Below are 23,374 nucleotides of genomic sequence, written 5' to 3'. Positions count from 1 at the left end.
AGTGCAATAGAATATATAAAAGATTTTAGCTGGATTTTTGAATTAAGGTGCCTTCTCAGAGTAGTATAATCCTCGTTATGATTGAAAGTGAACTGGAGTAATTGGGGAGGCGGGTCTGAAGGGCTTGCGAGGACACCCAAAGCCTCAAGAGAAAATTAACGTCATATCAGCTGATGTTATGAGGATTATGAATTTGCAAGTGCGCATGGCACTGCATAACAAATGGCATGTGCCTCAGAGGCATGAATGCCTGTCCAGAAAAGCTCAGAGTCTAAATGCTCCTGTGAGTATAGCAGGGTGTCAGACAGGTCAACCACTAAGCGGGTTTGGTCCCCAGAAGGGAGCTGCTGCGGGAAACAGGTGAGCGTTGCAGAGGCTTGCATTTGGGAAAGAGCAAGTGCAATACTCTTCCTTTCACAGTGAGCCATGAAATAAGATTCAAGGATAAGAGTAGATCCAAGAAGAACAGTATTTGAAGTTGGTGAAAGAATCTGATGCATCAAACCAGGGTAAGAATGAGAGTGGAGGAAAGGGAAGAGAGAAGGGAAAGGATGCAGCTACACATAGCTTTAAAGATGATGAGAATGAGAAATTGGGACTTAGTATGATATGAATGTTTTAATACTTCTTTTAAAGAAATCTACAAAGCCTTCAATTAAAAAAAAAATCTTACTTAAGATAGAGGAATATAAAACTTGGGTTTTACCCGTAACATTTCCAAGGCACGAATCTGTTCTTCAGTAAAGTCAGGTGTAAGGATGTGATGTGGTATAAAAGGCACCACTCTTCTTTTGTCACTCTGTTCATCATACAACAATCACAATTAAATAAAAAATATATAAAACCGCTTCTGATATGAAAGGCAAAAATACCATTGCAAGTGTTTGTTTGAGAAAAGAAACAAAACTGAATAAGGAGGAGGATGTTGATTTACAAAGAAAAAGCATTCTTGTATTCATTTACAAAGAAAAAACATTCTTGCCCAGTTTCAGCAACCCAGATGTTGCAATGAGAAGAATGACCCTGTTTATCAAACCAAGGATCCATCCAGACAAGTACCCTGTTTCCAACAACGTCCTGTAACAGGTGCTTATGGAAGAAGTATAAATGACACCTTAAGTCCAGAGTGATCTTTTCTTATGCATCCTTTCAGTAATAAGTCCTATAAGAGATTTCCTGAATCAAAGGTTACACCTAGCCTCTCAACGGACCTATCATCCACTATTTTATCTAATCACGCTTTCAATTCATTTAAGAATTTAGCCTCCAAAGGTTTCTGGAACAAAGAGTTCTGTGATTTAATTACACATTTAATTGCATGAAAAAGATCGTACTGTAGTTTGTTTTAAATGTTGTTGGATGTTTGCTACTTCATATATAATAAGAAAGAGAATAACCACTTCTTATTCACTTTCTCCAAACCATTCATAATTTTATAAACTTCTATGAAATCACACCTCAGTCATCTGTTTGCAAGCTGAGAAGCCTTTGTTAATTAGCCTTGCTTTGCATTGAACCATCCCATATTCCTCATCATCCCTTTCTTGTATTTTTTCCAGTTCTACCAGACTCCTCCTTTTAAGTATTCCCAACAGAATGAAACAATGATTTCCATAAAGGCGGAAAGATGCTTCCTGTCTTGTTCTTATTTTTTTTCCTACTGAACTAATAAGATTTTATTTGCCTTTTTGACCGCACTAAACACTGAAGCTGATGTTCAGGGAACTTTCATCAGTAAATCAGATTTTTTTTTTTTTGAGTGGTAATAATTAATTAAGAACCTAGTCTTGCAAATTTATAGCTGTGGTTGTTTTTCTCACATGCTGCATTTGTATTAACTGACACTTGGTATTTATCCATCCCTTTACCACCCAGTCATTCAGTATTGTGAGATTCTTCACAGTTCTTTACAGTGGTTAAGATTTCCCAAAATCACAAAGTCACAGTGTAGCTAAGGCTGGAGGGCACCTCCAGAGATCATCTAGTCCAACCCCCCTGCTCAGAGCAGGGTCAGCTACAGCAGGTTGCTCAGGGCTGTGTCCAGTCAGGGTTTGAATATCTCCAAGGATGGAGAATCCTCAAACCCTCCAGGCAACCTGTTCACACTAAAGAAGTGTTTGCTTATGTTTAAATGGAATTTCCTGCATTTCAGTCTGTGCCCATTGCCTCTTGTCCTGTCACTGGGCACCACTGAGAAGAGTCAGCCTCCTCTTCTTTACTCCCTCCTCATCAGATATTTACACACACTGCTAAGATCCCCTTGAGCCTTCTCTTCTCCCAGCTGACCAGCCCCAGCTCTCTCAGCATCTTCTCATATGACAGAGGCTTCAGTCCCTTAAACATCCTTAGTCAAATTAATCTGACCATCCTAAATACATTTGTGCAAAATTCAGCATCCCAGTATTACCCTCTTTTCTGCATCTTTTATAAATATGTTGAACATGTGCCTATGGGATCAGGAGTCCCTTTGCTACATCCCAAAACTGACAAATAATTCCTAAATTTTGTTTTCTGCCTCCTAATTGGTTACTAATCTACAAGAGATCTTTCTCTTATCTCAGGACAAGCTAGTTTATTTAAGATCTTTTTGCATCAGCCTTGCCAAAAGCTTTTGAAAATCGAGATTAAATTAATTCACACAGTTGCTGACTTCTTCAAAACATTTAATAAATTACCATGTCTAGAAAAGGTGCAATGACTCTTCTACAATTTATCATCATATATTTAACCCTGTATTTCTTATAATGTCTACAAGTTTTTCCAATACAGAAATTACATTCACTGGATTGTCCACAAAGTCCTTATTAAAATTGGTATCACATTTGCCCACTTCACACTTCTTCTGTGACAAGGATGCAAGCTGAAATGACCTGAAGTAAATTGTAATTACCTGAAGTAAATTTGTAAATTTTACAACTAAATTTCCTTAAAAATGAAATAATTCAAGGTCAAGAGCCATGCAGCAATAATACTAACTTTAACCGATAAAACACTAAAATGGATGCAAGAACTGTTTCAGTTTGTTCAGAATTTTGGAACTATTTCAATATGCCTTGACTTGCAGTTACTAACTTCCCGGAGTTTTCTTTTATACAAACATCAAAGCTCTTCTTTGTAGGTATGCAGAAGATTTTACAAATTAACTTTGATTCTAGTTGTTCCAAACTGTATCATAAAATATATCCTAACTGCTATCTGATGTCTTCAAAATATTCTGCAAATATTAGTGAATGAGGTTTCCCATGATACATATTAAAACAGGGAGAATTCAGGATTCCTGACCTCTCAGCTCTGATTAATTCTCTGAGTTAAGCATAATGATATATCAGATACTCAACTGGTTATAGAATAGGAAAACAGAGCATTGCACTCCTTGACCCATTTGGTCAGCTGAGATAGCAAAGTGTGTAAGAACAGAACAGGTATAGAGCAATATCTACTTGAAACACTCCCAGACTTGAACAGTTTGAAACTCAGGGATCTCCTACGTCAGAGATGGTTTCCAATTATTCCGTAACTCGTGGAGGACTTCTCTCCATGCCAGTCACTAACATCCATCAGGTCTCACAGCAAGGAGTCCCAGAGCATATGAAAAAGGTACAGACCATATGAAAAAGGTACCATCTTCTGCTGTGAGTATACCACTGCATGGGACCTTCCCTGGCTCTTCTTCTGGAAGAGACAGTGAACAGCGGTTCTCTGTCAGCAAACAGCATAATCATACCACGCTGAATTTTATGCAGCTGTAACATATACCCCTTCAGTCATTGCTTTTTCAAATTGAAGACTCCTAGCCCACTTAGTTGTTTCTCATAAGGATGCTGCTCCCCAATTACCTTGCCCTTTAAATCTTTTCAGTTTTTTTGCTATTGATTTTGAAATAGGGAGATAAGAACTCATCACTGCACTTAAGGTGCTAGCACACTAAGAATTTATACAGTGACTAACCTCTGTAGCCTGTTCTGATCTCTGTTTCTTTCCTAAAAATATCTCATATTTGATATGTTTTTTTTGCATGCATACTATTGAAATTTGAAAGACTTGTCGCTTCACTATTGGCCTCACCTCTAAAATTATTCTGAAATCATATGTTGAAAGCATGGGTTCTAGGATATATCCCTATCGAACTCCAGTGGTGACACCCTCTCCTACCTTGAAAATTGACATTTATGTCCATGTTGTTTCCTACGTTTTAATCAATGATGTATCCATGTAATGACATTTCTTCTTATCCTTTGGCTGTGTATTGTCTTTAAGAGATTTAAGGAACCTTGATTTAAGACTTCTGGAAATCCGGTCAAAATAAACTATGTCAATCCAAATCTCCCTCATCCACATGACTGTTGAGGCCTTTTTACAGGCTCAGTTAGCCAAAGTATTTTATTATCTAATAAAATTACATATTTGAGTGAATTACATTTCTATTTAAAAATGCTGCCCAACAGATAATTCTTGGGCTCTAAAGGTCTTTTCAAATGTTTACGCTATTTTACTAATATTTTTAAATGCTCTGAAGAATGTTGTAATGATTTTTTTCCTTAAAAGGAGCCTTAAAATATTGCCAATTATCGATAAAAATATATAAATTCTACTGGTGAAATGTTCTAAATGATGAAGCATACACAAATACATTTTTTAAAAAGTAAAAAGGATATTTAAAGCTCCCTTATTGTCCATGTGCAACTCCAAGTTTTAAAAGAAACACAAAATGGATTTTTTTTTTTAATTTATCTTCAAACAGAAATTAGGGACTAAAATGTTCAAAAAAATTCTTATGGATTTGGAAGGCTTTGCATGGCTATATATACATGCATTCATGTACAAATATATAGCATTATAACAGAGTTTTTCATAACCCTGATAACAGTATAATGGTATGTTAAAAACTAAACTGAATGAAAATTACAAGGCAATCTGCATGCATTTTTTAGTGTTCACACAGGAGAAAGAAAGCCATCACACCGTTTTGAAAGGCTGGTAACATTTTAACATTTCCTGACTAACTCTACTAATTCTATTCTGACCTAACAAAATACAACAAAAAATAGGATGAGAAATACTTTTCTAGGACTATTATAACTCAAGCATCTCATACATCTATTTATAGTGAGAAAAGACTATTAAAGTATCCCATACAAATTTATGGTAATTGAAATTAAATCAAACTGTCTCTGAACATGATTAATTGTATCATCTTGATAGTGTTTAATTATCCTTCTAAAGTCACTTTGTGGAATTGCACTATATTAGAATTGTATGATTTACAGTGTAGTGAGTCCAGTTTGAAAATTGGAAACTAATGTGAATGAAAGAGATGACAGAAATATCTCCTATTTGGTGTGTTGCAGGGCTTACAGAGGTCACAAAGAAGTGTTGAGCTTGTCTGTGGAAGTACATCCATTTATGCCTAAATTTGATGGCTCAAATAAGTCACTTTATATATATATATATGTATACATGTGTGTATATATATTTTTTTTCCTAATGAGACTGTTTCCTTCTACATGTGAACTCGTCCTTGAAAATTGTGACATTGATATACTTAGACACTAAAGACTGATTGCACCATCTTGAACATGATGTTTTATGCCATGCAGCATATGTATAAAATTGTCAAGCTGGAATTCTTTTGTCTTTCATTCACCATTCGCAGACAAGGATATCGTCACACAAAGTTTTTCCAGTCTTCTTTTATTAAGTTACTGAGAACAGAGGGAAAAATCAAACTGAAGGTCTCCTTGTTTACATCAGCACTTTTAACATGCATTCACAGAATCATCTTAAAATTGAAACCCTGGTGAGGAAGAACAAAAGAGATGTGGGGAGTTTATACTTTCAATGAATCTAAGTTCAGACTCACAAAACTGTGGCCAACATTGTGAATCAGAATTGAAACTGGCTGGGGTCATAAAAATGACTACAAATAGAAGACAATATAGGCAGGAGGAATTTTTAATGTTCCATTGATGAGAAAATGTTTATTTGTAATTCCACAGAAAACACCAACCTCAATAACAATTACTGATGAATTGGCACCCCAAACTGTGTGTCATTTGCCTCCTCTATCTGAAAAAAAGATACTGCAAGCTTATTTATCAAGTAATAATTCTGTAACAGGAAGCATGAACTCCTGGCATGGCTTGATTCAGAAGAGTCACAACTGGCAGAAAGTTTCCTTACCAGCGGTCCCAGCTGTCCTTCACGAGACATTCCTGAAATAGAAGGACTGCTAACAGAGAGTAAGGCTATCACTGCCACAGCAAAAGGCCTCAGTGAAATCTATCAAACAGGCCTGTAGAGAATTACTTTTAGCATTCACACCAACCTTTTTCCACAGCCAGAGGCTGAGAGCAGGGCTAGCAGCATCTGCAAAGAAAGTGGGAGACAGGAGTCTTGTGCACTAATGCTGGGACTGGAAAGTAAGAAGCTGTAAAATCCCTGTGCAACAGCTTGCTAAAATGCTCTGAGTGAGGATACTGCCTTTGTATACTGTGACTATTTATATTCCACAAAGTAAAATGCTTTTTCCATTTGTTTTGCTCATTCCATTGGTAGATTGGATTGGAAATTAAGTTAGTTCAAATATTTACTCCTCTGAAATGTGAAATGGAGTCAAAGTCATTCACAAATAGTGATTCATCTTCACATTATACATTCAGGTTTGACTTATTTTCCCACTGCAGGGTTATCATTGTTTACTGATGTAATTTATTATATTCCCAATTACTTAGACCCTATAATGGAAAACAAGCATTCATTAAATGGGCAAGATTGACTGTCAGTTAAACATGAGTCTGATCCACATCTCAAGTCCAAATTCACCTAACATCCACACTTTCTTCACATAATCCCATGCTAATACACAAACATAGGATGAAAACACTCCTTTGGTAGAAAGCTTCAGCGCACTTGGTGTCTTATTTGAGGCTTAAATCTTTGCTTCTGTGGCCTGAAGCTGAATGTGCTAAAGCACACCAGTGTACAAGCAGGTATTTTCAGCATATTCTGGACACTTGGGGCCACAGTTAGCAACAAGGCTGGAAAGTCACTGCATTTAGTATGCTTCTGAGACTATTCTTAATCTAGTAGTTTGGACAAAGACTGATATTATCCATTCTACTGACAGGGCTTCTTTGCTCTGAAGAATTTCACAGGCAAAGAAGATGGCTGTGACTCACCAGTCAGTGTTTAGGCCAGACTTTGTCTGAGAGAATTAGATCACATGAAAATCTTACTCATCAAATGCTTCCTATAATTAATTGCATTAATTTACATTTGTAGAGATTCGTAACGCATATATTAAAGTTGGCACAAATGAAGAATGAATGGAAATGTGTGTGTCTGTAACCACCAGAAGAAACAGCAGAACAACGAGTTAAAAGAATGGCCTGTACTGATAATGAAGGGCATTTTCCCAGGATACTATTCCCAGGCCAGTTTCTAGCAGTAAAATTGAGGAACATGTCCTTTATTGTCAAGGCCACAGTACAGATGACTTGTAAGCAGAAGACTATGCACTCTGACAGCAGGAGGATGGCCACAAGGTTGCAGTATATGAGCTACACCACTACTTTTCCTGTTAGCCCACCCAGAAAACAGACTATAGACATAGTCTATATCCTCATAGACATAGTCTATATCCTCCAAACAAGTTAAAACAGACAGTGGGCAGCAACTTGGTCTATGGTTCACGGAGGCTGAAGTAAGCAAAATTCTGAGGCAAAGGACGACCCTGTAATAGCTGATGACCCCTAAAGGGTATAAAAGATCTGTTCACAAACTAACTTGTCATTTGCAATCAAGAATAACTACAGACATGATATGGACTCAATAGCTAGAGTGCCTTGTCCTCTGTGTTGCACAAAATGATGCTGATCAGAGCAGCTGGGAACACATATCTTGGTGCTTGTAAGAATATGAGTATAAATGTGAGTCAATGAAATCTACAAGAGAATGATTGTGAGTGGGTAGAACCAACTTATTCAGAAATTTTATAAATAAATGTCACCTTGCCTGTCCAAATGATCTTGCACTGAATTTTGTTATGCTAAATCCCCTACATATTAAATGATATAAAATAAGTCTTCAAAAAAGTAGTAATGGTCTATGCTTCTTTGATTCTATGCAAAGAGAAAAAAAAACAGCCTTTTGTTTTCCCATTGAGTGTATTTTTGAGTACACTTTAAACATGAAAAGAGACTTCTTTAATGAAATATTAATACTGACGTTGTTAGCTACCATACAGCAGCATCTGGCTGTATTTTGCAGATGCCTGATTTTGACCCATCTATTAAAGATACATGAGTAAGTGGTATTCAGCATTACGCCTGTACAATTCCAGGGCAATCCCATTAGTGTTACTGACCACACTGGACTAAAAGAATATGGAGCTACTACACTCTTGTTGTTTTTTACAAAACACACACATATATATACAAAACCTTAGAGAGAGCATATTCTGTATAAAAACTGAATAAAATGACATCACCAGTTTGTTCATATATTATGAAATACTATCCTTCAGTAACTTAATGGTGTCAAAGCTCTATTCTTTAAAGTAAAAATCCGGTGGGGTAAAGGAAGAGTAAAAGCGAAAAATGTAGTGCTTTAAACATATGAATGAGTATTGATGTTATATATTGATTTAGTAAATATATTAAAGCACAGAAAGCTTCAGAAAGAAAAAAACTCTTTTCACTGACAGTGTCTATAACAGGGAGAAGAAATTATGTGCTCAGGACATTTTTGGAGTTCCTACGGAAGTTCACCTATCATCACTTCAGATGTCTAAATGACATCTCAGTCTGAGATAGTTACCTTATAAACTCTATAATTGAAGGAGAAAAACAGGCACCTCCAGAAGGTGATTTGACTGGCCCATCTTAGAATGACATGAATGTCAGTACCTGGCACTCATGAAGAAGTACCTGTCAGGGTACTTATTGCCCTGCACTGCCTACAAAAGCCACCTACAGCAACAAGCTTTAGAAGTAAATGTGTAACTTTTATGTGTCTGAAGTTAGAAGGGATTCCTTTGCCCTGTCAGACAAAGGAACATGAATAATCCCCCACCACACACTAGAATATTCCTTCAAGTCCTCCATTAGTTTTTCTCTTTAAAAGGCATACCCTAAAGTTCAAGCATACTCCCTCCTCACTTAAGGAAATTAGTGACGAGATAATAAAATATTTTTGTAAAACCCATATTTTTAAGTCTTTTGCATTACTTTATTATTTACTTGTTATATAAGGTAGTTCAGGTCTTTCAAGTTTTTGCATAAAACAGCCCATCCACTTTTCTTTAAAATCTTGCAAAGCAAAGCATAAACCAAGTCTTTATTTATGCTAAATGCTAGCAAAACCCATGTAACTCCCCTCTCCTTCCTTCCCCTGCCATCTCTTAGTTACAATGGAATGTAAATATTCCCTAAAAGTAAAATTTTACTTTCTGAAACAAAAAATAATGACTGTACCTATTATAACGTGCATGCCAAGTCTCGCCAAATGCTTCGCAGTTTGGTAACCAATTCCTTTAGCACCTCCAGTCACTACAGCAACCTTTCCATTTTGTGTAGGGAAAACTATATGAAGAAAGAGACATAATGCAAGGTTAGTTGAAAGTAGTAACATGATTACAAATTTAAGATCTATTCTATAGAGGCATACATTTAACAGACCGGTAAACAATGTCAAAAACAGACTCTGTACAGCAATAAAAAGTACAGAACATTTGGCATTATTAACCACACTATAATCTTCCAATATTAACAGTTCTTGAAAGACTAAGGTTGATAACACAAAAGCCACACATCCAATTCAGAAAAGAAAGTTACTCATTTCTGTTTGCATGCACTCTGTTATCCTGTAATAATCTGTCCTCTAAAAATTTTATCTAGCTTTGTCTAAGAACAATATGATATCTGGTATCAGTCAATTCAGAGATTATTTCATCAATCATGCCCTCAGGGAAAAACATCCACTAGCAGCATGACATCCTGAAAACTTTGTGAATGACAAAGGGCAGAGCTCTGCCTTTGCTACACCAAAGACACTGGAGATATAGTAAATATCTCAGTCAAAGAAAACACATCCAAACAAAGGGCAGAACCCAGTCTGCTGAATTTAACTGTGTAAGTGAGTACTCTCCTTGCTGAAAATCATGGTGCTGTGGCCCCCACAGGAAGGAGGAGGCAGTTTAGTCCACCAGAGCCATCTCATAGAAGCCCAAGTTTCTGATGCCTACAGCTGGCTGCACACAAGCTCCACTCCAGCATGGGCTTTTTAGCCAAGACAACAAGTGGCCCAGCGAGTAGGGCACATTCCTGAAATTTATGAGATGAAGGAGGGACTTACGAGATCCCCCTCTCCCACGACTTGGTTACTCCTATGGCCCACATCTCCCTCTTCCCTTCTCCAACCTCAGCAGGAGGCAAAGGGTGGCTGCCACGGCACTGGTGAGGCGACGACCCTCTGTCCACGGGCAGCTGGTCCGTCCATAGGCAGCCGACTCTGGTGAGGGGCTGGAGGCTTGCAGCAGGGGTGGGAAGTTGCTGTCTCAAATGAGGCGTTTCCTCCTGCCTGTGGGTTACCGGGGCAAAAGTCCCCAGAATGTAAGAAAGGGGGCTTTTACTGATTTCGCTCACGGGAACGTAAAACTAGAGAAATGGATTACTGTCTGGATTGCTAGATTGGCTTTAGGCACTGAAGTCCAACCCGTTACAAGAAGGACTAGATGCTACGTAGAATTCCTGCCTGATTCCCAGTTCCCTACATCTTTTCAGTGTTATTTCAAGTACAGAATATACACAAGAAATGGATGCCTCCCTTAACAACACTAATGAATTGCTTTGGCTTTCATCGTCTTCAAAATGATGGGCAGGATTGTGAAACCCTTACTCGTGAGCAATCAAGGGATCCTATGAAGGTAAGCAATTTTCCCATGTGGATGAGGATTGCATCATTTAGCTTGGTAGGAAATGTTCTTGCTCTACCAAGAAAGACAGAGCATTCCAGCCAAAGAAGAACAAAGGTTGTCGCACAGGGATTTTAATTTAACTGTTTGGGGTAGAAATAAATCAAGTCAAATATAAAATATGATTTTTGATAAGATGGCAAATCTTTCACGTGAATCACATGTGGTCTTTATACTACTGAGGTGAATTTCTATTTGCTTTTTAAAACAGGCTGCTAGATACTTGTACAGGAAAAAATGTGTTGAATATTTCATTTTGCCACAGTACAGTGTCTGTAGGCAATGTTATAGATAACAAATGTTAAAAAGATGCCAACTTTCATCTGTCAAAGTGCTTTCTAATTTGTTTTCTAGGTTTTTAGGGAATTTCTTTCTTGCGTAACACAAGCTTGTTTTTATATAGTTATGAAACATAGTGCTAGTGCTAATACCAATTGCTTTCCTCACAGCAATTTCAAAAAGGACCCGGATTTTACCTTTTCTTAAAAACACAGTTCTCTCCAGTATGCTTCAAATTGAAAATCTGTTTTCTTTGGGTAACTACATTACTTTTTCCACCCATGTAGAGTGGGAATTATTTGCAATTATTTGGAAACTAATTTTTATTTCAGTGATATCCATGTATATACGTGTCCTATAAAATATGATTTGAGGTAAATAAAACTCTATCAAGAGTAAAGGGTTCAGTTAGTTACACAAGCAGTCCTGCTTATTTCCACCAATATTATTTATGATAATAAACTCTGAGCTGTCCACATTATTTTAATAGTTAAGCCTGGAAATTAAAGTTAGACCTGATACTAAATACTTGGCTAAAGATGTCACTTCTCTGTTGGCAGCCCTTGTGCCCCACTGAGACCAGATAGATCTGAAATTTGGCAAGTACATAATGTCAAGTCCTTTCAGCCACTGAGTGAAAACTACTGCCTGAACAATTTGGGTCCTTGAAAAGGGAAAACAATAGGCGTGTATTGTGCAACTTGGGTGGCATTTAAGACTACATGAAAATAGAAGCACATTCCCTTGTGCTAAGAGTGTGCAGAAAGGAGACAGGTCTCTTAAATAGAAACAGGGCAATATTACTTGCAAGAAGACAGACGGTTCTGTTAAGGCATATCCTGAAACAATGAATGAAATGCCGAGGACAGAAACTACAAGAAAAAGAAACAAAAATGGCCCCCAAACAGTTAGGATTTTGAGGAGGAAAACAACATGTATGTTAACAAAAATGCCCTCCCTAAAGCAGTCTCTGGAAGAGATTCAAAGGTCTGGATTCTCCAGCATGTTTAGTTTCACCAAGAGGCACATCTAGCACTTCAGTGAAAAAAAAGTTTAGTAAAAGTTTACTGCACCAATACCCAAGTTTCTTATATCCCAGTTCAGGTATATTAGCTCAAAAATTTCAAGACACTTAAAAAGGAGCTCTTAGTAAGCACACACTCCTTAGGTCAGCTGAGTCCACACTACAAGACCCATTTGAAGGCCTTTCAGCAAGGGCTGAACAGGTTTCAGTTCAGTTAAGGAGCATTAGCACTGCACTGATGTTCAAGCAGGAAAGGCCATTTCTGGACATGACATGTGTGTAGTCTGCATGTGGCAAATGCATATGTATTTGTAAAGAAAACTTCATCTAGAAGGCAAAAACATGTTCTTGTGTCTGCTAAATAATTTTCTTTAAAAGTTTTATCCAATCATAATCTATATTGAAAATTCTGCTATTGGTAAAGCAAGCTGCATAAATGCAAGGTTTGTTTCCTCCCCCATAACTCTCCCTTCCTGTTTATTTTTTAATCTTCAATCTCATCTCCTTCATTATATTAGGGTATATAATCCAGAGGAAAAATAAAGGAAAGCGAAGTTATTTCTATTTCAGCTGTAGTGCAACAAACGAATAAAAAAAAAAACATTGTAACGACAACAACAAAAGGAAATTCCTCAAGAATTGTTTTGTTTAAGCCTGAGCACATTCTTCCCTTCTCAGTTGTCTCCCTGTGTTTCCTCCTGCTTCCTCCCTTCTCACCACCTTGTCAACCTGTGATTTGGATTTTATGTTGTGTACACATGCTATCACTATATCTGTCTATCAAATAAATTGTATTTTCATGCAAAATTAATTTGCTTAGAATAAAATGAGTGAAAGAAGAGAGGAAAAAAAACAGGAATAGGAGAGGAGACAACATGAAGGAAAAGGGGAAGTCAGAAGAGCAAACTGATAACAGATATCACTATGATGAAGTGGTGTTTAGCAGAGGACAGTGAAAGAAAATGCCTGGTCCTATCTTACCCATCAAGGCAACAGAGCAGACAGGAAAATTTTTGGTCACTCAGATGAGGTACATTACCAACTTGCAAATAAGAGCAAGACAGACACACAGACTTCACTGGAAGAATGCATTCAGCAAGATCGTATATCACAGAATATTTTAAAACAGACCTTTTCTTAGCAGCTGCCTCCAATAACCTAAGAAAGCACTCAGGAAAATTAAGATTTTCTTTTTTCAAGGGAGGAATGAGGGTTGCAGACACACTAGTAAATGATAAATATCTGTTTATTTACAACAGGTACAATATATAACTTCCACAGAACATGGTTTTAAATAGACATAACACTACATAACACACCTCAGTATATCAGTTTCTAAATCTAAAATGGGAAACAAAGAATCCATTGAAAACTGAAACAAATCTTTTGGAAAAGAGAAATCCCCCCCCCCCCCCAATTCTTATTTTTTTCATCAGCAGCAACAGGTGTCTTGTTTCCATCAAGACAGATACCTTAATGTAAAAAAAAAAAAAAAAAAAACTCTGTGAAGATGAGATGCTGCTAGTCTTTACTTCAACACAGGCAGCCAAGATCAAATCCAGGTACAGTGTATAAGTCAGCTATAACTAATTATAGCAAAATACAGTCTATGAGTGTCTTGTTTCCACTAGAATTCTACTGGCATGGAGCTGAAAACACCTTTTTCACAATGCAATCTAACACAGGACTTCCAAAACAGACCTGGGCGCAGGCTGCTTTTCCGGCAGATATGGTTTTGCTTTGTGTGACAGCTTGAGCTAAACACTGCTTGGCACTGGAGAGCCCCCTCCGAGGCAGGTGGCAGCGATGTCCCAGTGGGTTTGCTACACCAAGCAGATTCTCTTTGACAGTTCTTGCACCTAATATAAAATATTCCAGCTCGCTCTCTGTTCCTGCTCCTGAAAAATAGGTAGATACTGATCTCAATTACAGAGGTGTAACTCCACTGATTTCATTGTGGGATATTAGAACTGTACAGCATGGGTGTTAATGAAAAATCCTGACCAGGCATTATCTGTTCCTCTCTCTTTATATTCAACGAAACTAGCCTGCAGTCTTTAAGCATTTCTTTATCAAGCCAAATTTGGATAGAGGATTCTCTCAGGCTGAAGGTTCTGCCTGCATCTCAAATTATTCAGAACAAATAAGCGCATCTACTCTGAAAATGGATTCAACTAAAGCAGGAAAAGGCAGATTTATTCTGGAATAAATACATCCAAATGACATGAAAGCTATTGAAGCTTCAATTCCAAAAGAAGCTATTTTAGAATAATTACTGTGCTTTTAAATATACTTTTCCTTAATCTGAAATAACTTCCATGTACAGACACATCCTCACATACAGCTGATACTATGAGGAATTTAAGGCAAAATCAGTATTTTTTTAAATGAAATAAAATTACTAATTTTCTAGAGGCTCTTAAAGAGGACTGTCAAGATGTCTGTGCAATTGCTAAAACCACAGAGAAATAAAACAGAATGTTGTTCTGTATCAATTACCAGTTCCTGCTGGCAAAATCTCAACTTCAGGGGTAGGAATGGGGGTAATTAAAGTAGTCAAAATAAAACAGAAGCATTAAACTGTCTTCTTTGCAGAAACGTACTACGTAAACACAGACAGTGCAAATCCCAGAAAAACAGCTCCCCTTAAAAGTTGATTGCTTTGGTATTCTGCAAGCTTTACAACACAGCCTGTATGAGGCAAAAAGGTATTAAAAGTTTATTATGAAGTACAAAGCAAATTGCTTCAAATTTATATTAAGTCTCATCCCCTACCCTATTAATCCCGCATCTGCATTGTGGAATATTATGAGTCATGTGGACATTAACATATAATATCTTTATATTAATCTCCTCATTAAAACCCTTTTTAAAGACATTAAATGCCAAAGGCAGAATTCAGACTGTCTGAATAAGTCTCCAGTCCTTATCAGTCAAGAAAGACAAGCACTGCTGAAGGCATCCAACCAGCTGGTCACCTAAGAGGTACTGAGCAAGGAGCTGCCTGCACCTACTGAACTGAGCACTTAGCACAGGGATTTTGGTGGAATTTATGCTGAAGAGACCTCCACAGACAAATCCTAACAGTTATTTTTTTCCTTCTTCCTATAAGTGAATAATTTACATGTAAAAATTATGCCTGAAGGTAACTGGCAGAACCACAAATGGAAAAAAAGAAAAGAAAAGAAGCCACAATGAATATTTAGTCTGATGACAGAATAACAAGTATCAAGTTTGGAGCTGTTCCTGTATAGCAACACTGAGTGAGAAAAAGAGGGCAAACTGTAATTATCAGTCCTAATCTAATGCCACAGGATACGGCACAAACAATTTCTCCTGGCTGGCTCAGAGAATTCATATAGTTCAATCTACTGCAAAATTATTGAGTAGTTTCTCCTGTCCCAAAATGTTCCAATCTTTCCTCCAATTTACACTGTGATAGTCCTGAGATTATAGCCATTAGCATCCGTTTCAAAGCAGATGGTACAAAATAATTCATTTGCTACTCCGGGAGGCAATCAGGAGACAACTGGGGAACAGCTTTCAGCAATAGGCTTCTGTTTAAGCCTTACAGAAACATCTCCATACACTTCCATCCTGGTAGAACGCCGGTACACAGCATCCAGACTCAAAAAAATGATTCCAGGATGTAGAGAAGGTACCCATCCTAACAGAAAACATTGCATGTCAGACATTCAAGTCCTGAGGAATAAACCAGCCTTTTTTTTTTTTTGACATAAACTTTCACTAAGAGAAAAGAAGCTGTAAGTCGTAAGCTTGCACAGATTATCTTTCAAATGCAAATGGTCTTCCTGAATTTGCACATAAAAATCTTTTCTGCCTCTGCTGCTTCCTATCACTTTCCTGAGGAACATCAGTATGTAACCAAGATTGAAGGCTTTCAAGGCTGGATACCAGGTAGGTGGCAACCAGCCTGACTAGTCCTCTTATGACAAGGTATTCTGCTGGTTTCATCAGTTCCAGGACTTTCTGCTCATGAACAACTGTCATGCACACACGCAGATCAACTGGCACATGACCAATAAGGTCCAGTGTACCCTGAATCATTTGGAGATATTGCTTAGGGGTAATTTATCTGCCCAGGAAGAGCATCTCTTTCCAAGCATAACTGGAGATTTGCATCAACTAGGTGACAACGCTATCAGCTTTTGTCTGGTTTTATGTTCACAAAATAAGTTAAAGTCAAGACTCATGAGCAAACGGAGGTATTGGAGACAGGCTGGCATTGGAGTTAGTCATGGGAAAGGTGTTGAAGAATCAGAACAGCAGGAGGAACCAAATCATGGAAATGGATCCCTTATCCTACAAATGAATAGTATCTCAAAGTGCTATGAATGGAACAACAGCCAGATGGCTGTAAAAATTTCAGCAGCTAGAAGATCTAATTTAAGAACCTTCCCACACAGTAACTGATAGGAAACATAGATCATTAACAAGTGCTCCCAAAACCACAGTAAATCTCCTGGTGTCCATAAGATCCAGGAACTGTGACCTAAGGCTCACAAGGGTCCTAATAACTGGGTGCCAATGAGCCAGGCCACAAATAACTCACATTTACCAATGTTAGGAATTCAGAAAAGCTGCATCCCCCATATTTTGGTCTGGTATAGCCTAAAGAGGAAGGCATGTGCAGCCCACACACCGTGAAGTTAGCCTTTCCAGAACGCAGCAGCCCGATTGCACATGTGCAGCATGGCCAATGCCTGCAGCAGTTTCGCTGAGCTGTCAGCACACCTGGCAATCCAATCAAGCCAAGCCACCAGGTATCCACAAAGCTGGGACAAATGGCCAAAATGTAGCAGGGTAGTAAATGACGGATAAAAGCAGGAGAGTCAGCAGCTTTGCCAACTGGAAAAAGAGTGTGCTCACCAGACTAAGGAGCCTACATGTACCCTCATCTCTTCCCCCCTCATCACCACAGGAACAAGTGATATCTCTTCAGGTTTAGAAGCAAAAATCAGTAATATGTTGAGCCAAACTAATGATTTTTGTTCAAACTGCCAATCAAAACAGCGAAAAAAGCAAATTTAAACCTGTTGTAAGGTTATAGCATTTGTGTAGCTTTTTTACACACATGCCAGCTTGCTTATTGGGAGAGAGTGATAATATTTGCAGGCAAGAAGATAAGCCATTCACAAAAGCCAGAGAGAGAACTTCCTGAAATCTACTCAAGGTCTTTAACCCTGGACAAGTCACTTAGCATATGGGAAAGCTATATACAAAAGATTAATAGGCAGATAGCTCCTCCTCTCTCCTATTCTTCATCTCTTTTGGAGGCTTTGTGAGGTATTATATAGGTGGGTAGTATTATTAGAGCTCAATAACACTGTTAAAAGATTGTATCAAAATATCCGCAGCAAGATCCAGCTACATTAAAAGAAATCCATATACTGGGAAAGAAGATGCAAAATAAAGTGGTGCAGTAGTAAGAAGAGAGTTATGACACCAGCATTACAGGACTGAAAGAAATATTTTTTGCTAAAGAAAAATAATGATACCATAATTGAGACAGATTTTTAGAGCAACAGCTTCTGGCAATCAAAAATCAAAGCCTTGTAATAAGAGATTTCTCTAGCAAAAATGGGAGGGGGTAAGTGCTGCACTGGAAAACTTCATTTGCATGACACACCTATCCACAACTCTTCTAGCGATTCTTGGAAAGACAGTATAAATACAGATAAAGGGAGAAGTGTGTGGAAGGCAAGACGGGAAGGAGAAGGAGAAAAAAGGAAAGGAATATTAGCCTCTCAAAAGACTGAGAAAAAAAAAAAAACATTTTTGTAGAGAAGAGGTCATTTTCAAGTACTTCAACACTTTCCCCCCTCTGCTCACCTTCTCCCCTACCTCCAGGTATTTAGCTGAAAGAGACAGTAACTTCCTCTAGCAATTTAATACACCTGAATCACAAAGCTTGGTATAGAGGTGTTGTCCTCAAAGCAAAAATAGTCAAGCAAAGAGTGACCAAGACTGCTTGGTCTACTGCTGCTTACTGCTAACAAATTGACTTAGGTTTGGTGAGTGGAAGATGGTGTAAATCAAGGCACTGTAGCCACTAACTGGTAGGAAGGAATGTTATAACTCTTGCCAAAGTCATCAGAAAGTTGAATATTTTCTTTGCATTTGCACATGTATTTTCAGTGCCATTTTTTCTAAGCTTGTGACTGAAGTGTTTGCAAATGAAAATGTTCTGCCTAGTTAAGAGCACCTGGGAAAGCTACATTTTCACATACCTTTTGTTTGGAGCTTGAGTAACTTAAGTTTATTTGACAAATAGGACCCTCAATAATATTGTTCCTGGTCTTTTTCATACTGCTAGACTTGCCAGAAGGGCTGCACAGAGAAAAAGATAATTGTAGTTTTCAAAAGCAATAAAGGTGGTAGTTTTCAGAACTAATTTAAACTGACTCTTCGCTCCGACTGTGAAGAACCTTTTTCACCAATAAACCCTATGCAGACTTTCTGCAGTCAGGCCTTTCCATCACACACACAAAAAAGGCTAAATGTGCCCCCCAAAACAGAAGATGCTGAGAATGGAGAAAACTAAGGAGGGTGGCTAATTTGGGGAGTTTGCTTGTAATTCCTGAATTGGTTTTCTCTTAGACGATAGATAGGACAGAAGGCTGCACGGAACAATGGTCTGATGAAGATATACCTGATCTTTTCACTATTCAAGTTCAGGCTGATTTTGACAGTGAGTTTTTAAGAAATTTGATCCCAGCAAATATGGAGCTGCCCTAAGGTAAAGAAAGCAAAAATAGAAGGCAGGGTGCAGTTTGCGAGTCCTAAATCTCACTTGTGACCATGCTTGCCATTCTAGAGTACTTGGTTCATTTAGCCAAAACTCATCTATAGATAAGAAATTTGAACCTATTTTTTACAAATGCCAAATACATAGACTGATGCAAATCAGCCAGTTGGGAAATACCACAGTACACTATTAAAATCTGCCAGAAATTCCACAGGAATCCAGGTTTACCCACAATCCTTACGGGGGGGGGGGGGGGGGGGGAACTACATACGTGAATTTGTAGGAATAGAAGAGCATTAGATCTGTAGGTGGGGATGGAGGAAAGAGGTGAAGAAGGGAGGAAGAGAGAGAGAGAGCAATAAGAGACAGAAAAATTGCCTTAGACCTGCAACTATAGATTATGTCAGTTTAGTTATGTTTCTGCAAGCTCAATGCAGACTTTAAACAAATTCTGCCACCACATGCTAGTCCTTACTGTAAACACCCCTGCTATTCCAAGCTTGAGCCAGTTTCTGCTGGAGAAATACTAGTCTCAAGTAACAAGGATATTTCAGATATGGGCTGATATATATTGACAAACTTGTGCAAGAATATTTGGCACAGCACTACCTGCTTATGTTACACCACACAGGGCATATTTTGCTGAACCGTGCAATCATTTTTTTCTTGGGGACAGACGCCAACTAGGGAGTAGGATGAGACCATGGAACTCCTTTCTTAGCTTGGAAGAGAATTGAGGGATTTGTTGCCATATAGCCAAATATGAAAGGCTTATGAGGCATGAATGCCTCTATATCATTGCACTCCCATGTAATGTGAGAAGTAACTGAAGGGCATGGTACTTAATCAGTTCAGCCAAAGCTATCAAGATATGAAAAGTCCTGGCTTCTCTCATAAAAAGTATTTCACAAAAATCCAACACAGTGTTTTGTGAAATAAGGACAAGAAGGTCTTTGCAATAGTATGAAGAAATCCTGATAATTATTACTGTATACTGGCTAGCCACACCCTGAATGTTAGCAATTAATGGATTTGTTAAAAAGACCAAGAAAAGAAACTTGATCCTAACTCCAAGAAGGAAGTAACTGTTCCCTACATACACATATATTTAAAGAATCCATTTACCCATATCATTTCTTGCATGGGAAAATACTATCACAAGAACAGAAAAAGACATATTTCCATTTGCCGTTTATTCTTTCTCCTGCTTCTCTTTCATTCCTTTTATATATTTACCTATTAAATCTTAATCTTTGGCTTTCTTCGCTTTCACTCCAGTCACACTGAAGATAGGGAAGTTAAATACAGGTGGATCTTTAATTTAAGAAAAAGCATCTGGTTATCTTTTGAACAGATTTACTGATACTCCCATACTCCACCCCTCTGGGCAAAAGTAACTGTGCAATACCTTAGGCAATGTCACTTTATGTAAAACTTCACAGTGCTCTTTAAGTCATGCCATCTTGTAATTAGTTTTTTCCCTGTTGTGAAATAACATGAAAAAGAGGCACTCATCCCAGATCTAAATATAGGTAATGGAAATAACTCTGCATAGTCTAGTATCTGTAGAATGAATTTGCCCATCCTGCAAAAGTTACAGACATCAGAAATGTTTTCACTCTGCATCGGGAACCTAACAGTCTGGGACCAATAAACCCCTACAATGGAAGAAGGCTCAGAGGAGATGGGCAAGGGCGAGGTGCCCATGAAACTCAGGAATAACCTAGGGTGTGACTGACCACAGCTATTGCACCGAAAGCTGAGCTCATCTCAACACAAACGGGACTAGAGGGTGGCCACAGATAAACAGCTGTCAGTTGAGTGGATGGACTGACTACACCTCAGCTGAGTGGATCAACTGGCTTAAGTGTTTCTCCTTGAGTTCATCAAAACAGTGTGAATGTCTCCCTAGTTAGCCAGGCCAGCATGAGGGAACTGTATACATGACTCAGCCCAACAGAGAGGATAAAAGCTGAACAACTAACAAAAGAATTTCTAAGAGAAAAACGAGCTTGAGCTGGTTTCAACCCATATATCCCTTCCTGGGGATTGGGGGCACCCAGTGTCGCAACAGTGAGCATATTATAGAGACCAGTAATGGAGATCGCATTGGTATTGTGATTGAACTGTGTATTGCAATTGTGAGAGTTTGCTTGTATTGGAATTTCAGTACAGTGCTGTATCACTCTGCTAAATCAAAAATCCCAGGTAACATCAAATATCTTCAAATAAGTAAATTTTGAGATTAAACATTATACCCTCCATGTGTGGAATATCTAAAAGAAGTTGGTCTGAGAGGATTGGACTCGGACAGATTCTCCGGACTTCAAGCTTATACAAACACCTAACAGATAGATGCAGCTCTGTCTCAGAATCCACTTGACGAATAGTCTGATGGGTCCTTGCTCTGAATCAGGCCTGTCTGCCTCATAAATTATATCCTGGGCATAAAAAAGCCTTCCCAATATAACTCTCATTCCAAACAGCAGAAAGTTCCAGTTTCACCAAACATTTGCCATTCAAAGGCAGACTTGTCCAAAAAAAAAAAAAAAAAAAAAAAAAAAAAAAAGTCCTCAATAGCTGTAATACTTCTCCACATCATGCTCAGAAAGCCAGAGATCAATTTGTGAGGAAAAATAAACAGAAAATAAAACAAACTTTAAATAATGTCAGAAAACATATTCTTTCAGAAATATCATGTCCCAGCTACCTCGTAAAATTTGATAAACACTGCTGTTATCTGTGTGAAATGCACGACAGAACTCCTAATGTTCTAAAATTTCATGTCTAACTGTGAAAAATTATCATTTAGGTTATAGTTTTGATCTAACAACCAGGATGATGACAGTGACTTTGGAATGATAAAGAAAAAAGTGAGACTGCAGACTGAAGTGTTTTTTCTCCATTATAAACTAAATAAATGTCACAACTGCACACAATACAGAAATCACATTTCAGAAGATTATAAATGATGAACGGCGTTCTTCAAGAGGAAGAGACCTCAGAAAAAACAGAAGCTACTCTTGATTTAATCCCAGATAATGTGGAAGTCAGCCTGGGCACCCAGGCCCTCATACCCTTCATGGAAGAAAGGTTCCATCAAGAACATCGACTATTGGAGAATATTTACACTACCCAAAGCTCAGAAAATGCTGAGACTCAAATATTCATCTACACTTTCATATGTAGAAACTGTATCACTTACTTGTGGTTAAACCAGAAATCAAGCCAAAAGCAAAATAGTGCTATCTGCTTTTTAGCATTTTATCACAAAAAACATTTTATCACAGGAATTAGAAAACACCAGAAAACAAATTATATTTTGCACTATGACCTATACTCCAAATATTTTCTTTTTAATTTTCAGGACAGTATTGACAGTATTGCCATATTTCTAGACAGTATAGTACATTGTATTACAAATCCTAATATGTTCTTTATAGTTTCTATTTTTACTTGTAAATTTTAACACCTCTTATTTTGACTACATGCTATTAAAAGATTGAATTAATCATTCCTTCACTTCTCACTCAGAGTGCAGATGGAGAAATACAGCTGGGCAACCAATACACACGAAAATAGTTTCTTTAAATATTTCCTACTATATTAGATAAATAATTTTGAAAAAAGAAAGCTGGCAAGGTCATGAAAATTATTTGAAACAGCATCTTCTTTCTTCTCAGAGATAGAGAATATCATTTGCATATTCTAATCAAGCTTAAGAGCATACAGCTGAAGGTCACATTCAGATCTTCATCTTCCAACAACAAAATGCTCTGCTACCATTTAAACAGTCCCCTTTACATCCCATGGTTTTAGAGTGACAGTATTTCCATAAAACATAAAGAAGCAAGCAGAAGTCATATGTTGCTATACAGAACTTAAAAGGTAATTGAAAGTTTCTGGAGTACTTCGCTTTAGAAAATCGTGCAATCACTTCTGAACTGAAGTGCTTGTTATAATGTACAAAGCTCTAGCAATTAGAATCAGGAAGAGAGGTGCAAAATGATTAGTGATTATTGGGAAAAATCTAGTTAACAGGAAGTATAGCACATAAACCAATCAGTATTTAAATCTGCCCTGAGATATCCTCACTTAATTAAAACCTAAAATGTTAAAAAGCGCATTTCCATATTATTAAAATCTTCAAAAGTGACTCATGATCAGAAACCATTACAGTATCAACACTAACGCAAGATAACTCTCAGGTGCCACTGGGTCAAGAAAAAAGATGGAATTAAAGCCTCAACACCCCTTCCTCTCCCTCTCAGCAACAATTTCCTGAGTATTGTTTCCACCTCCTTCAAATTAGCCTCTGGCTAATATTTTT

The 23,374-nt window shown here is 37.7% G+C and overlaps 1 protein-coding gene across 1 annotated transcript in view; it reads right to left on the bottom strand.

Moving 5' to 3' along the window:
- The window catches only part of ZBED1 (zinc finger BED-type containing 1), a 174,048-nt gene that overhangs the window by 124,084 nt on the left and 26,590 nt on the right, over positions 1 to 23,374 (bottom strand). Inside the window, exon 2 of the mRNA XM_064501181.1 lies at positions 9,474 to 9,581. Coding sequence (XP_064357251.1) covers positions 9,474 to 9,581 — 108 coding nt within the window. The remainder of the gene's footprint in view (positions 1 to 9,473; positions 9,582 to 23,374) is intronic.

Source organism: Dromaius novaehollandiae, chromosome 1 (assembly GCF_036370855.1).
Source record: "Dromaius novaehollandiae isolate bDroNov1 chromosome 1, bDroNov1.hap1, whole genome shotgun sequence".
Classification (NCBI taxonomy): domain Eukaryota; kingdom Metazoa; phylum Chordata; class Aves; order Casuariiformes; family Dromaiidae; genus Dromaius; species Dromaius novaehollandiae.
This window is presented reverse-complemented; position numbering and strand designations above follow the sequence as displayed.